The sequence below is a fragment of the Dermacentor andersoni genome, chromosome 3 (genome assembly GCF_023375885.2).
Source record: "Dermacentor andersoni chromosome 3, qqDerAnde1_hic_scaffold, whole genome shotgun sequence".
In the NCBI taxonomy this organism is placed as follows: Eukaryota; Metazoa; Arthropoda; class Arachnida; order Ixodida; family Ixodidae; genus Dermacentor; species Dermacentor andersoni.
The window spans coordinates 165,946,255-165,961,981 of record NC_092816.1 but is presented as its reverse complement, the minus strand read 5'-3'; the positions used below and the strand labels follow the sequence as shown (position 1 = coordinate 165,961,981).

The window sequence follows — 15,727 nt, the reverse complement described above, 5'->3', positions numbered from 1 at the left end:
TCTCTATGTGGCGCGTTGGCCGTATGCGACTTATCATAGCAACGAGAATGGTAACGACATTGTCGCCGTCACATTGGACAAAAGGTGACGGTTCTTACGGAAGAGAAGTTCTGCAAACACGGGGCAAGTTATGTTGTAAGACCGCATCAAACTCAAGAAAAAGCGCTGAAATATAACTGCGCTTAGAAAGAGAGAATCTGAGAGAAAAAGTTCCAAGTGCGAGTTTCCGCATGAGTAGGTCATGTGCTGTGCGCCATTGAATACAGGAATTCAGGTGAAAATTTTGTGTTTAACAAGTCGCGCGCAATGAAAAGCTTGGCGTGGTGATATAGGACCTGCTTCGAGTAGGCCACATAGACAAGGAGTATTTCAGTGGGATTATTTGCAGGCAGAGTTTATATTAAATTCCGTAGGCAAGCAGTTCAATAAATAGCATGACGCAAGAGATTGGCGGTGCTCTATCCTGTTCTTAAACACATGTCGGCGGCTTCATTGTCATGTGTGTCCGCATCCTTCTTGAGAAGATGACTCAGCTGGAGTCGCCATATTTGCTTGTTTTATTTGTTTCACGTTTGTAGAAAAACGACACTATGCCCTCAATTTGACAGTGCATGGAACAATAGAAGATAGGACAGTTGCATAATAAAGTTCGCGTCATCAACACAATTCTGTCTTTCAACAGCATTCACTTTATAGCAATCCCAAATATTGATTCGTATATATCTCGGAAAAATACATCCATTTGTTGGCCAACACTCTTTACCACATGTTCATAGGACAAAAAAAGAAAGCTAACATGTGTGTGTGCATTCAGGAAAATTCTAACTTGTGTGCTTCTGTGTTTATTGGTTTAATCAACGTGTGTGGGCGTCTGACCTCTGTAGCAAACTTGTGCACAGAACATCTAGACCTTCGCCATCTTTATCTAATTGTTTACCCCCTATCACCTCTTCTGCTTCAACGCAAACTAGCAGGCCTGGCGCAACGCTCATGAGGTCGATCTTGCCGATTTTTTTCTAATAAAGCTTTTTTCTCTCTCTTAAATGAGTCCATTTATTTATTGTCTGGCGCACGAACGCCCAATTTCTTATGGACATGATCTTCTTGTTAACAAATATAAATTGTTGCGGTGATGGGCAATTGCCGACTGCACTTCGCCAAAATTTCTTAGTACGAGATCTCACTGGCTGAAATTTCGGTTTCTGGGAGCTTTACGGGTGTTCATGCCAGGAATTGAGCGAAAATAAAGAATATATATATAAATAATACTGGGAGAAAGTGAAGAGACGAGGATTTTGGCCGTGGACGACGTAGCTACCTCACTAAAAACTGGTAGTTTTACGAATAAGCGGGTGCCGTTAACACCCTGCGTTTGCACGCTTAGGGATAATCTCAGTCCCGTATATGAACCAAGCGCAGTGTTGTATAACTTTAGCGATCTTGTGAGAGTGGCTGAAGACCACTGTAAATCTGGCCCGCCAAGTCGCTGACCAACCGATGAAGCGTTGGTGCGGGCTGTTGGCTGGATCCCGGACTGGGGTCTCCGACATAGCCTTCTACTCTCTTTGTTTAACCTTTTATTTACAGTTTGTGCTGCCAATAACCGGCTCATTCAGCCTGACAATATCAATCTCTGCTGTGTAATGAGATGTTATGATAAATTATCATATTCAGAGTTTTCCATAGCCTAATATTCTATGGGAATCCTCCAATCAGTGCTGATTTCTTCTTCCTTCAAAACTCTGGGACGTGCCCACGAGGGGCAGTGCAGCTGCTGATTGCTCTACCTTCTTCCTCTTCCTTGTACTTATGGTGCCTACCCATGAGGGAGGGCGGGATTGGCCATGATTCGCAATGAGAACATAATATGAAATTCCTGCTTCTTAAATTTAAATAATAGCGATAATATTGTACGTCTCTTGCTTTCTTTTCTTGAAAAGTGGTCATGCAAATTGTGAAGAAGACGCTAGATTATGAAAATAATGCGATGTAGTGTGAATAATTAGGAAAATATGCTTCATATGACAGTCTCCCTCGTACTCGTGCGCAATTTGACATACTTACTTTCTTGTTCGACCAAGGGTACATGCACCAAAAGATAAGATATTAAATATCGAGAGAGGAAGGCCCATACCAAATGGGGGCTGCTCTAAGTAAATCTTCCTTTCGGAATTACATTTTCGACAATAGAGGAGGAAATGGGGCAGTGATTATAAATCCCTATATTACTGAAGTCGAGAGCATGACGGAAGCCTAGTCTGGTCGGGTTGATGCATAACATACAAGATTGTGCATACACAACAAGATTGTGAACAAGGTTCCCATGGGGGAGGCGAAACGTAAACATATATTTTAAACCATTTTGGTCGGTGCCCGGACCTCTTCCTTCTAAGTATTCCCACATGACGCGCAAAGGTTCGATGGTGCAAACCCATACCTGTTCATCTATAAAGAAACCTTCAAAAAATGATTCCTGAGAATGACCTAGCATAGTAACACTAGCATTACTGGCTGATGGATGAATATATGAATGAGTGAATGAGGATAGGTTGGTTGGTTGATGGTTGATGCGCGCAGAGATGGATTTTATTAACACCATTTTAAAAAAAGGGCGACCACTGGTGCTATCAAGCCCGTTATTTAAAATTGAGCATCGCTTATTATCCGCACGTAAGATTCGTCGCTCATGGTAGCATGCCTTAGAAATTTAATGGTACTTTCCTAACACACAATCCGTGTTACCTAAGCTGTAGGCACCAATCCACTAGACATATTGCACTATTCCCCGTCATATATCTGTGCCCTTCTAGCGTACTACCATTGAAATCCGAGACCATGGACTGGCCAAATGCGTTCTTGTATACTTAGAAATACGTAAATCCTCTAAAGAAAAGTAAAACCGGCGAGACACAACCGCCGTGACGTGCGCTTGTTTAACCTAACTTGTTTTTTAGTGTCTTAATTCTGCATTTATGTATTTCTAACAAAAGTATCGAACCTGACCAAAAAAGCGGGCTTTTTTTCATCTGCATAAATACTTCTACATCCGAACAAGAAATTTTGGGTAATGCCTACGCTATTTCAGAAGGCTAAGCATGGGGAACTTCTCTAAATAAACTCTGCCCTATAACGAATAATTAATAGAGGAGAACTCCATCGGTAAAACCATGACCCTAAGGTGGAAATTTGCAATGAATTTTAGGCAACCGCACCAGGCGTCGCTCTTGCGGTGATGCGTCGAACAATGCTTCACTGTTTATTCCTGCCGCCAGAAAAGGTCGCTATCCCTTCCCGACCCAATTCGCCGCAAGGGAAAACTTGGTACACAAAAAACTTCTACTGTTAGTTTGGCAGGACCCTTGCCGTATGCGTGGTATAACATAAGTTCTCATCGAATATATGAAATAGAGTAATCTCGACTTGAGGCTTCGAAAAGTCTTCGTTGTTCAAGTTCATTCACCACAAGTGCCAAGCCAGACCACCTGACTACCATCCGAAGATGTATGGTCCGCATTACAGATCCCTGTTATACTTCATCGAACACAACAGCCTATACATGTACGTCCAACCTATACACGCAACTTGCATGGTTCACGTGTTTTGTGCCGCAAGGGAAGTTTGCGAATTAGTACCTACCAGAATTCATGTAGTAGTATTTCATACACTTTGCTAGCCACTTCCTTGATGAGGGCGCCAGAAAGGAAATCACTACACGCTCAGCATTTTTTTAATTTAAAGTTCATCCGATCTGCAGGACTTCAATAAAGTTTAACATACCATACCAAACACACCATTCTTCCCCTAGGGGTTAAATTGCACATGTGCTGTAGCTTTGGGTAAACATCAAAGAAACATACCATTGCGAGCGTACATGTCTTCGCGGTTGACATATTGACGCGAGGAACTACTGCTCGGCATACGGACTTTCGGCAACTATTTTTTCAAGTCTTCCGGTACAAAAGAGAGCCTACGAAAACGAAGGTTCTACAAATTATTTTCGCGCCTCAGTGCCGGTTCCCTCATCGCGAAAGAGGAGGAAGACGTGGAAGAGGTTCTTCCCCCAGAAGAAGAAGAACAAGGCGCCCGGGCGCCGCTTGCGTTCGCGATGGCGTCGTAAGAGGCCGCCGCCACCGAAGGCGAGCCCCGGTCGAGCCGGGCGGTGGGACGTCCCGCGGAACCGGCGATGCGGTGAAACCCGCTCCTGCGCGAAGCCGTTCAACACCGCGATGCTGGCCACAAACGACGTCGGCAGAAGGAACTCCAACATGTCGGGCAGGTCCTCGCAGGACACCGGTGAGCGTTGTGGAATATACTTCATAATTCCACAACATAATTTCATGTATTTCATAAATAAAATGTATTTCAGTTCATCAAGACGAGTGCTTTACCGGAGGCGCCTACTGAAGACAATCTGTTCTTTGAGGAATTACGAATTTATAACTTATTTGCCCCGTTCCGCCAGCGAACAGCACAATCGTTCACATGAAAATTGTTCTGAGCGTCCAGAGGAGGTTAAGAAATGTTGTCCTGATGTTCTTTATCATTGAACATATTTGTCTGTGCACGTAATGTGGAAGCTTTTATATTCCACACTTGCATTGCGTTAACATGGTACCGACATAGTTCGTCCACCACAGTGCCTAGATTACGTGCACCATGTCAGCGACTGTTATAAAATTCTATTCGGCGGCATATTTCAAGTATGCTGCGCGTTTCATGTCGTCGTGTGGCGAAATTTCGACTTGCCAACTGGCTAATCAATTTGCGTACTTACACAGATATTCTTGCTGGTGTATAGTTTATGAAAGGGAAAAAATATCATCCACCCCAATTGCAGTACGACGCTACAAAGGGCACCTATGCGGGTTTCTTCAGAAACAAAGCCTCTTAGTTGAAGAAAGATTCGTCCTGGTTCAGGATTCGAACCCGCTACCAACGTTTTTTCATGGCGGTTGCTCTACAGTATTAACCACGAGGCTAGCAGATTGAAGAGCGATGGCAAATTATTCGACCACTCGAGGCACTGAGACACTGAATATGGAATTGTAGCACGAAGCCACAAACAAGTTGTTGAATAATTCACCCTCGCTCCGCGATCGACTAGCCTTCTGGTTAACTAAAATGGTAGAGTGACAAGTGCAGAAAGGCGGTGGTTCTGGGTCTGAATCCAGGAATACGACGAATTTTTTCTTCAACTACGAGGCTTTTTTTTTCGTGCTAAAATTCTGATGGGTAACAATTTTTGCCCTTTCAAGTAGTGTCCTGTGTATTGCGGGCTTCCGCGGAATTGCTTTGCCATTGTGTTATTGTTTGTACGCAAAAATTTCCGCACCCATTTGAACTCATGCGGAACAGCATTACCGGAGAACTCTTGGGTGTTTACCACAAAAGCAGCCTCTATGACAATTCCCGAATGCCGATTATGTGTCCCACAAAAGACGCACCACTTCCCGCTTTGAGACCGCGTTGTTTCAAGAAGTAATGACGTAGGGCAGCGGTTGCAGCTATTGCGCGCTATAATTAACGGTGTTACAAAGCCCAGACGCCACCTAGCGCACGCCAGCTCGCGTTTCCGGGTAAGTGACGCAAAAGACAAGGACATGAAAATTCTGCTCGGTGAAGCGCAGCTGTTTCACCAATAGCTGACACCTCAACAATGGCGAGCAGAGGGCGTGCAGTAAAAATTAAACAGAACAAGAGAAAGTCTATGCTTTCTTAGTTTGTAGAGAGAAACTAATTGCGACATGTACAGCATTTAGAACAGACACTGTTAGCGAAATTTATTCGGACATTTTGCCTGCTATGCAGGGGACATTATTAGTGTATGCGAGCTACAGTGGGCAGGATAGGCTATTGCATCGCTGTTACGGCGGGGCTTTGCAGACGGAAGGACATTCCAGAAAGTTACGCGGTTCCCACCTTTCTTCATGGGTTAAAGTGCAGGAATTTCTAGGGTGCACATGCAACTTGCCCTCGCCTTGCCCAACCCTTAGGCGTCTACGCCGATCTCTGGTACGTACACATCTGGGCGATACTCGCGAGACGCGCATGGTAGGCGCGTACCGATTATTGAAGATGAACTATTGCATAAATTCAAAGACACTTAGGTATCCATATGTGTATGAATGCGAAAGCGTCGCCACGGCCTCGTTCGCGTATTTGCGAGGACGTCCAAAGGAATGGGGCGTAGCTACTGACTGAGAAGCCGAAGTCAAAGGTTCGTCAATCTCAGTGCTAGACAGAACTCGCTGAAATCACCGCACCAACTGGCAGCGCCGAGACGCGCTATACATAGACCCCGGCCACAGGTGTGGTCTGTCTCTGTGGCCACGTGACCTTTTGTACCAGCTCCGGCCACGCCCCCGGATTTCCCGCTGTTTTTTTTTTTTTTTTTAAGCAGCTTTACTGGCCGCGAACTTGCGATTTCGCCGTGGCGGTGCTCCTAGGACGCACATGACGTCACAACGGCTGCCTCGCCACGGATATTTCTCTCTCTCTCTCGCTCCGTAGTCACTACTGGGCATGCGCCACTAGTAGCACCGAGCCACAGGTGTTCCGTCGCCGAGCAGCGCCGCGCCTTTGGCGCCGCCGTTTGGTATTATGTCGTTGCGCTCGTCTCCGCTCGCTTCGCCAGCTGCGTCGCATGCCTGATAACATGTCGGAGGATTGAAAAGGAGAGCACGCGTGCGCCGTAACCACCGTAGAGGCGGCAGTATTGGCAGCGACAATTCTGATAAGCAGAAGGAGGCCTTGAATCCACATCGGAACGAGATGAAGAGGAAACGAATCGCCCAGTAAAGAGACGAACAGCGCACCGAACGACTGGCTAAACGCCGCAACATAGCTAGGCAACCAGACTAACCTGCACTTGCAATCAAGATTAACCTAGCCTAACCATGCTATGCATTAGGTTTCGCTACGTATATCCTGGCATAGCCGAGCTAACCGACTACCATTTCTTTTATGGGGCTTTACGGGCCAAGACCATTCTCTGATTATGAGGCACGCCGTAGTGGAGGACTCCGGAAATTTTGACCACCTGTGGTTCTTTAACGTGCACTCAAATCTAAGTGCACGGGTTCTATCGCATTTCACCCCCCATCGGATTTCGCGCCTCATGAGCCATATAATGCTTTCACATTGAAACGCTAATGTATGGAGTGGTCTGGCTCTCAGAAGCACAGCCTGGAGCTGCTATAGGCCGGCACGCGCGTGCAATGTGTAGATTGGTATTAGAGCGCCAATGAAGAGAACAGCGATTTGATCTGTATTAGTAATACGATATACAAGGTTGGTATTGTAGCAATACTACAATATAAAAAAATTGTACTCCGCGAATCGGATTTCGTACGCCAGAAAGCATGCAATAACGAAATACGGAAGGCAATGCCGTGTTGCACTTTCGCAACCAGTCACTGTCCCTTCGTTAAATTTTTTATCTGTAATGAAGCACTACATTGTAATGCAAAGGCGTTATAGCAACGTTCGTGATTATTTGCGGCACCACAAGGGCCAAAATATGAGGAAATTTTTCTAATTTTATGACGTCGCAATTAAACACAAGCACTGCGGTATCGGCGGGAAATTAAAAAAATTGAAGCTTTTTTCTTAGTCAACCTCTTAGGACAAAATTAAGGAAGAAAATAACTTAGAGACTGTTTGATCAGTGTAAACTGATTTAATGCGTCTCTTCAGTGTCCCTTTGAGTCAAAACATGACCGATGCGTTCCTGTCTAGTTTTGTGGGGCAAAAGGTTAGCGCAAAAAGAAAGCGGAAGAAATAGGCAGAAACGAACCAAAAGAGCGCATTTCTGCCTTCGTGCTCTTTCGGTCCGTCTTTTGTTTCCTTTGCTAACCATTTGCGCCACAAACCTTGACAGCTGTGCACCAACTAGCCAATCATCGTACTTTGGTGAACTACAATTTGTTCTTTATGACCCTGTTTGCGCAGTGGACGGCCAAGGAGAAAATACTATGGACGCCACAGACGAAAACCGGATCATGTGAGCTTCCTCCTTTCTTTATTTCACTTTGAGCAAAACTTTTATTTTACCTTTTCCAACATTATCTAAAATAATCGATTGCTGCTTTTAAGCTAGACAAAATGTTCACTGCGAGATGCACGCTTGAAGCGAGCCACAGGGAACGAACAATGCAGGCCCGAGAAGCTACATTTACAAAGAGTCCGATGCAATCGAGACCAGTCGGGTTGTTGGGAGAAAACCCACTCGAGAGTGTTAACTCTCACCTTACCAGAAAGACATGAAGTGACGCCTGTACCATGCATTACTTCCCTTCTCAAAACATGTGCATTGTAAAGCGTTCCTAACCATTATTTTTTTTTTTTTGCCTCATATTTGTAACTTCTGCATGTAACGTCCCAAGTTTTTTGTACCTCTGTGCTTGTCTGATCTTTCAGGCGCTTAAGGGTGCTACACCACTACAAAACGAAGTCAATCGTTTCTCCTACTTGCACAGCCAACCTCCGCCGGTGCCACAGAGACGGCGCGTGCGATGCCTGTTGCCGATGCTCTTGGCCATGTTTGTGGTTCTCGTGGGTGTCCTTGCCACTCCAGTGGTCGTCTTTGTCCTCGATGGTAAAGGTAGGCCTGCACTATTACATGCGAACTGCTTAGCGCGTACCAAGATCTTTATGCACAGACTATCACGCCGGTAAAAAAGGGCCAGGATAGTTGAGAAGCAACTCCAGAAGTCTCTTGGAATGCTACCACATATACATGGAAGTACAACAGAGCTTCCTTGAACGGCTACAGCGCAATCTGTCCAATGATGGCGGTTAAGTTACTGCACACTCTGGAATGGAGGGAATGGCGCGACAAATAAATTCAATTTGCGTAAGCATAAAGAAAGGCTCGAGTGCCGACCGACGATAGGTCCACGGCTGATCAATCATCGACCAGAAGCATAAGATGGCAAGTGACAAGCAGCACTTAAAATTTCATTGCGGAAGCGTACGCGGCACATAACCTTAGATAAAAAAAAAACGCACTCGTCAGAAAATTGCCCAATGGAGGTGTTCACAAAGTAACAAACTACTCCCGCGATTCGTAAAACAAACAATCATAATCATCATCATCGTCATATTTTATGTCCACTGCAGGACGAAGGCCTCTCCCTGCAATTTCAAATTACCCTGTCCTCCGCCAACCAATTCCAACTAACACACGCAAATTTCCTAATTTCGTCGCACCACCTAGTCTACTGCCATCCTCTACTGCGCTTCCCTTCTCTTGGTAGCCATTCTGTCACCCTAATGGCCCAACGGTTATCTAATCTGTGCATTACATGACCTGCCCAGCGCCATTTTTTTCTTTTAATGTCTATTAGAATATCATCTATACCCCTTTGCTCTCTGATCCAAACCGCTCTATTTCTGTCTCTTAAAGTAACCATGTGTTTACTTAGGGTCAATAAGAAAAAAAAATAACGCGGGCAGATTACAAAATACAAATGCAGGGAAAACACGGGAAAGACGGGCGATGGAAATTCAAGACGATGAGCTAAACGAGAACATGGTAAAAGCGGGAGTCAACGTTCCGGCAAGTGGGTTTGTCTTTTTGGTAACATTCGCGACATAGACTAAATTGGAAGAACATACGAAAAAGGAATATGTGAGGGTTAACCTAACTGAACGATGAAACGCAATTGAAAAGTTCGGCGGGAAGGCAGAGCGCTGGAACACGTGTGCTTAATCTGCTGGCTGCAAGACGGCAGTCTGATGCTCAGAGCGCCGGGCTTCTGGTTCCTCACGGTGTTGGTTGCTGTCGAAGATGGCGGCGGTCTCAGACCGCGGATTGGTGTTCTTGTCGAGGACCCCGGCTTGGGAAACCTAGCTATCCCAGGCTTGCTTAAAGCTACACTTCCTCTCCCTGCTCACCGGCGTGAAGGGCCGATCGGGCGGCTCGCGGGACAAAAGGGAAGCCCCGTCTTCATTTACCTCGCCGCGTAAAGATCACCGCAGCCGTCGGTAAGGGCAGTGACCGCGCCCATATGGGCATGTACTTTGGGACGCAGTCAGAACTAGGTATTATAGTAAACAGAAACAGAGTTTAGTACACTGGGAAACCAGTAATAGGCAATGACCCTAATAACGACTGTAAATCATTTTGGATATCCTGGTGCCAACTTTACATGGAGCAAGCACCAGAAGATGTGCGTTTGGTGCTTCTGGACGTATTAATCCGGCAGTGAAATTATTTAACCTTGCTACTGCAGTTTCTGCATTGAAGGAAATATTTAATGAAGTAACTGCATTATAATAACATTGAGATAGTTAAATACTCGGATCCGCAGTCTTTTTTTCAGGAGGTAGTCGTCGCACGAATAAAACAATGAGTGTACTCGATAGTCATATAGCGTAGCAGAAAGCGCATACGCTAACACAATAATTGTTGCACTTCGCATGCTTGGGCCACAACAAATTAAATATGGTTATTGTACTCAATGCAGGCATTCAGAAGAGATCCTTAAAATAAACGGCAACAAGCTTTCGGGAACGCGTTCTAAGCATAAAGCTGAAGCAATACCTATTCGCATTTGAAGGTACATTTTTTGCTTGATCGAGCTTTAGGAAACGCCAAGATGGCACCTCGGATGTGAAATTACAATTGAAACATGCACACAAAATTTTTTTTTAGAAGTAGTACCGATACCTTGAACATTCTTGAAAAAATATATAATATGCTGTACGCATGGTTTCAGTTTATTGCGGTTCGTAAGCTGGTGGCATATGTTATATGACTTTTACGAGGCGGTCTTCTCTATAAAGTAATCGATTATTACACAGACCGCATCTGTTCGATTTGGTTGCGTTCGCGGTACAATTTTTGCTAAAGAAATTGGCCTTAGTTAATTGAAAATTGGTTTTTCGCGACAGAGCAGCTATGACCGGCGATGTAGTTTTGGACGTCATTAAGGTTTGAATACTTGCATTCTCAAAAATGTACGCTTTGTACGGTTTACCCTCACCGCCAACAATAATGATCAATCTTGTGCACACTACCTTTATTTTAAACGCTGAGCTCATTAAACTTCTCTCAGGAACGTCGTGTATGTTGAAGCGCGCCACCCATTTTCGACAGGAAAATACCGGAGGCCTAGAGTTAAAAGAACTGCACAGGAGATAGACGAAGATCAATATTTTTTTGACAATGCAAGACCTGGACGGTACAGGATTGTCCTTGAAGTGTGCGGATTTTAACTTGCAACCAAACCACAGCAAACTCAGAGCCGTGACGTCGTCCTCGTGGTAGGTCACCACAGCCATTGGGCGAACGAAAGTGGCATGTTGTGTAGTTTAGAAAAACGAAACGAAAAAAAAAAAAACACGTTGTAACAACCACTTCAATACAAGTGTGTCTGTGGCCAGAAAGCGAAATAAGTAAGCGTCCAGGTTCAAAAGCCACTAAGCAGCTACTGCAAGTGCTGCAGTAAACTGTAGCGTGGCGTTGATATAGCGCTTTCAGTAGGAAAAACGAGCATTATTAAATGAAAAGCGCGGGGAGCACGCACGAAATGTTTTGGAAGAGTAATTGTCAATGAATCAAGTCATTGATGTAAATATTTTAGCGTGGAATTTAGACGATGCTTTAGTTTTGGTTACCACGACAGCTAATCGCATCGATTTTGTCTCTTGAACCTACGTATTCTATTTACCGTTGATCTTTAAGGCGGAACCATGTGGCAGACATGAGAAGCTTGCGCGCTCCTTTACGCCTCATCTCTCTGATTCTTTCTGGACAGGTCAACTACCCTTCTTTGGCAAGAAGAACGAAACCACGGTCGCCGAGCTTAGCCTGGCCGCTATTACGCAAGCCGCTACGCCGAAAGCCTCCGGCGCGACGTCCTCGTCTTCGCCGATTGACGAGCCCCAAGATAGAATCGTTGGATTGACGACGCCACCGCGCCCGAGATCATCGCATGCTTCTACCGGCGATCTGGCGGCCGGGTCCAGATACCACGCCGCACCGCACCACAAGCCCGACTCGAACCGCGAACGCGTCTACGCGCCCAGCGTGGCCGGCGCAGCAGGCAGTACCACGATGGGGCCCACAGCAGAGATACAGGCTCTCAGCGAGCAAGTCATTGCCCTACCCAAGGGAGGAATCATGAGCAAGCTGCGGGCCGCCGGCGCCGTTGACGCCGCCTCCGCAAACACGCATAGGAAAGCTCGCCGCTCCAGGTCTTCTCATGCCGCCAGTAGCCACTTGGAGCGCAGTGGTGGCAACGACACGGCATCAACTACAGCGCCAAAGTCTCCGAGTCCCCGTCACACCGTGAGCGGCGCCGTGAGCGGCACGAGCCAGGGCACCATTGCCAGCGCTGCAGTGAACTACAGCAGCAATGTCAAGGATGATTCGGGTCATCCTTCTTCGGTGCCCACCACTAATAGTAGCAGCAGGCCATCCTCGCACTCCCTAAACGTGCGACACAAGCGCATAATTCGGAACAAAGCCAATCGCCGAAAGCGTGGAAAGAAACCAATTACTACACGCATCACATCAAGAAAAGGTTTCACCAAGCACGCTTCTTCACATCACGCACGCACCGTCGAAGAACACTCTGTCACAAACGTCAACACAAGAAGACCACTTGGCCGAAAATTGCAGATATCGAATACGATTGTGTCTCTCGAGCTTCGGCGCAGACGTTCCACCAGAAATTCCGGGAGCGGAGTCAAAAAGGCGGAGATGACGCCGTCCGGTCGTGACAGCAACGATTCATTCGCGCTCACCAGCAACAAAGACGACGCTTTGCCGTTGCTTCATTCGGGAACGCAGGGCAAATTAGAGGGTACTTCGCCTAGCAGTGGTTCCGGGAAACACGGCACGTCTGCAGAAACCGCGAACACAAGCGCCATCACTATGCGGGCTTGGACAAAAGGCCGTATGTTCACTGCAGCTCCAAGCTCCAAAAACACCACATCCTGGTTTGTCGCAGCCAACTCGTCGTTGGAACCTGCTCCAGGGGCTACACACAGTGTTGTAGACCAGGCTCCAAACAGTATGTCGCCGAATTCTGGGGCAGAATTAAAACCCGAAAACGACACGCAGATTGGCGGTGGTCATGAGCATTCTGTAGGTAGCCGTGGAAGCGCCGGAGAAATGAGTAAAAGAAAGGAAAGCCCTCGACGTGGGATAAAAGAAGTAGAGTGGGAAACAAGTGGTGTCAGCGCGCTGAAGAAGAAAACAACCGCTGTACATGCCGCAGGAGTAGACGCATCGAAATCAACGAACCCTAAATTATCACAAACCGTGCAGGCGGAGTTGGCCCCTGACCACGTCTCCACAGATGATTGGCGATCCTGGCTACTTGTTAATAACACGCAGGCCGATCATAGGTCGTTTCCCACCGATAATGTTACGATTCCCAATGAGGAGGAAAAATTTGTCGACTTCACCGTAAGTAGAAACGGAAATCATGACGATGGCGACATGGAACCCAATGGTAACGAATCAGAGATGCAGAGAAGAAATTACAACGGGGAGCTTACTCACCGTTTCAAAGGAATAACTGAGACGTCTTCGCGTCCTAATCTTGGAAACTTTACGTCAGGTGTCGCTTCCGAGATATTTATATCGAGTTCCACACCTCGAGTTACCATAGGATCGGAAGCACGCCACTACACCGGCTCCTTGACAAGAAAACAAAAATTAATTCATAATGGTAGCCAAGTAGAGAGCGAGATTAATGCAAAGAATGAAATTCAAAGAAAAGAAGAGAGCGCGACTTTGTCATCTCCAAAACTTGAGATACGACTTGTCACTATAGCTACAGCCACACCTGCAGCTAAAACACTCGCAACCTTCGTCACAGGTAATGACGCTCCAGAAGAAGACCGTACAGGTGACAGGAAGTCAAGTACGCCGCAAAAGCAAAATGGCAACTCCTTAGAGGGCGACAGCGCCGGCCTTGTCGAGTTGGAACTGAACTTCGTGCCGAGCAAGAAGGAAACGAACAAGACGTCAATGGCTACGACTCATGCAGTGGCTTTTACGCAAACAGTTCACAAGGCGTCCAAGACAACTGCTTCGAAACAAAGCGACACAATTCATCACAAGGCGAAGCCTACAAACCATCCACATTCTACGATCATATCGGCAAGTGGACCCAGCCAGCAGCCTTTCAGAGAACTGGTTGCACATTCAACCAAGGGTCAAGCCAGTACGTCCACGTCACACGCGACCAACACCATCACCGATGCTAGCCTTGGTGCTGGAAACACTAGTAAGCGAGGCCAAGCGACAGCACGCGACGATTCCGATGACGATGAAGATGATGACGACGAAGACAGCGATGATGAACAATCAGACGTTCCGACCACGTCACAATCAAAGACAAATCCAGCGTCAATGACACCTCACATCGTTCTAAATTTTAAGGGCGCATTTGGTAAAGCGAGAAAAACGAGCACGCCGAAATCGGCAGCATCCGTCACAGAGCAGCGGACAGCTGTGAAAAGGGGCTCTGAAAATTCTACCACTCATTCAACGTTGCACCATTCTTACTCAACGAAGCGGAATAGCGCAAACGGCCTCTTACATCTTGGTGGGACGCACAAAGTCGGTAGCGCTACCACGGCCGGCAGCGCAGTGACTCTGAAGCGTGATCAGCGATCTCAGCTAGCTAACCAACGCGATATCACGAACAACTTGTCCCATGTTCCTGCCGTAGGCTCGGGGGAGGAGAAAAAGCAAATGAATGGAGCGCTCACTGCCCCAACTCATCCTCCGGTAAACTTACGACCAGCTGGGTCACCTTCTAAAGATGGTGTGCTGTTGGTAAGTACAGTATCGGCATCCACCTCTCACAGCGACGACGGAGTCAAGCAATATACCTCGGTTAGGGGCAGCGATGACGGCTCCATCTGGCGCACGATACCTCCTGCTAAAAACGCACCCTCATCGACGACAAGGGCAACTGCGCTGCCAGACTCGGGCGTCGGCGTAGAGAACTACTATGACGACACCAAGAACGAGACATCGTCCGGAAGCGCTGAGGTGGACGAAAGCGGCGGCGAGCCCAAGACGAGGAATCGCCGAATATCCGGCGAGATGAGCACGACTACCAAGTCGAGCAAAAAGCCGGACGTCTTTCAGACGGAGTACTATTACGACGATTCGCCATCGCGCAAGACAGAGGAAACGACTACTCTGGACGTCACGGAACCGGGCTACGAAAGCGCGCCTGAGCAGGAGGCCATTGACGATCTCTTCTTTTAAAACGCGCGCCACACAAGCGATATTGCTGCAGCAAGGCCACAGCTGTTCGTTTAACAAGATGCGTGCTGTGGAGCAGTGACGCGAAGCCTTTGAAGGAAGAGAACAGTGCCTGTGTTCCCTATCAAGCTAAAAAACAGGCTGATTCCTCAATTGTGTCCACCCGACCCAGGCGTCTCAAATGTGGACGGTCACCGACGCTGAGAAGCTGCTGTGTGTCGGAGAATTCAGCTCATGCTTGCATTGATGCTATGTATCAGTAAACAAGCATATACCTATATCATTCTGTAACAAAGAGCAGCTGACCTCTACTCCAATTGGCGTCGGTTGCCGTGCTGAAGGTGTTATTTCCTTTCCCTAAAGCCTTACGGCAAACTTCTACCGTACACTTGTATATGTGTGCAGGCTTACCAACTTACAGGGAGTATAAGCTCTAGAAGGCGTTGGAAAACAAGCCGCCAATCTAAAAACTTCTTAAGCACGCGTTTC

The 15,727-nt window shown here is 46.9% G+C and overlaps 1 protein-coding gene across 1 annotated transcript; it reads left to right on the top strand.

Moving 5' to 3' along the window:
* Positions 1 to 4,041: 4,041 nt before the first annotated feature.
* Positions 4,042 to 15,518, top strand: LOC129383086 (uncharacterized). Its single transcript, XM_055067344.1, has 4 exons — positions 4,042 to 4,293; positions 7,951 to 8,002; positions 8,478 to 8,602; positions 11,763 to 15,518. Exons 1-4 carry the CDS (start codon positions 4,227 to 4,229, stop codon positions 15,239 to 15,241), a joined length of 3,723 nt encoding a protein of 1,240 aa, XP_054923319.1. The 5' UTR covers positions 4,042 to 4,226; the 3' UTR covers positions 15,242 to 15,518.
* The last annotated feature ends 209 nt before the right edge of the window (positions 15,519 to 15,727 follow it).

Coding starts and splice junctions, on each gene's coding strand:
- LOC129383086 (XM_055067344.1), top strand. CDS start 4,227: ATGCTGGCCACAAACGACGTCGGCAGAAGGAACTCCAACATGTCGGGC. Junction 4,294..7,950: donor CAGGTCCTCGCAGGACACCG/GTGAGCGTTGTG, acceptor CTGTTTGCGCAG/TGGACGGCCAAGGAGAAAAT. Junction 8,003..8,477: donor ACAGACGAAAACCGGATCAT/GTGAGCTTCCTC, acceptor CTACTTGCACAG/CCAACCTCCGCCGGTGCCAC.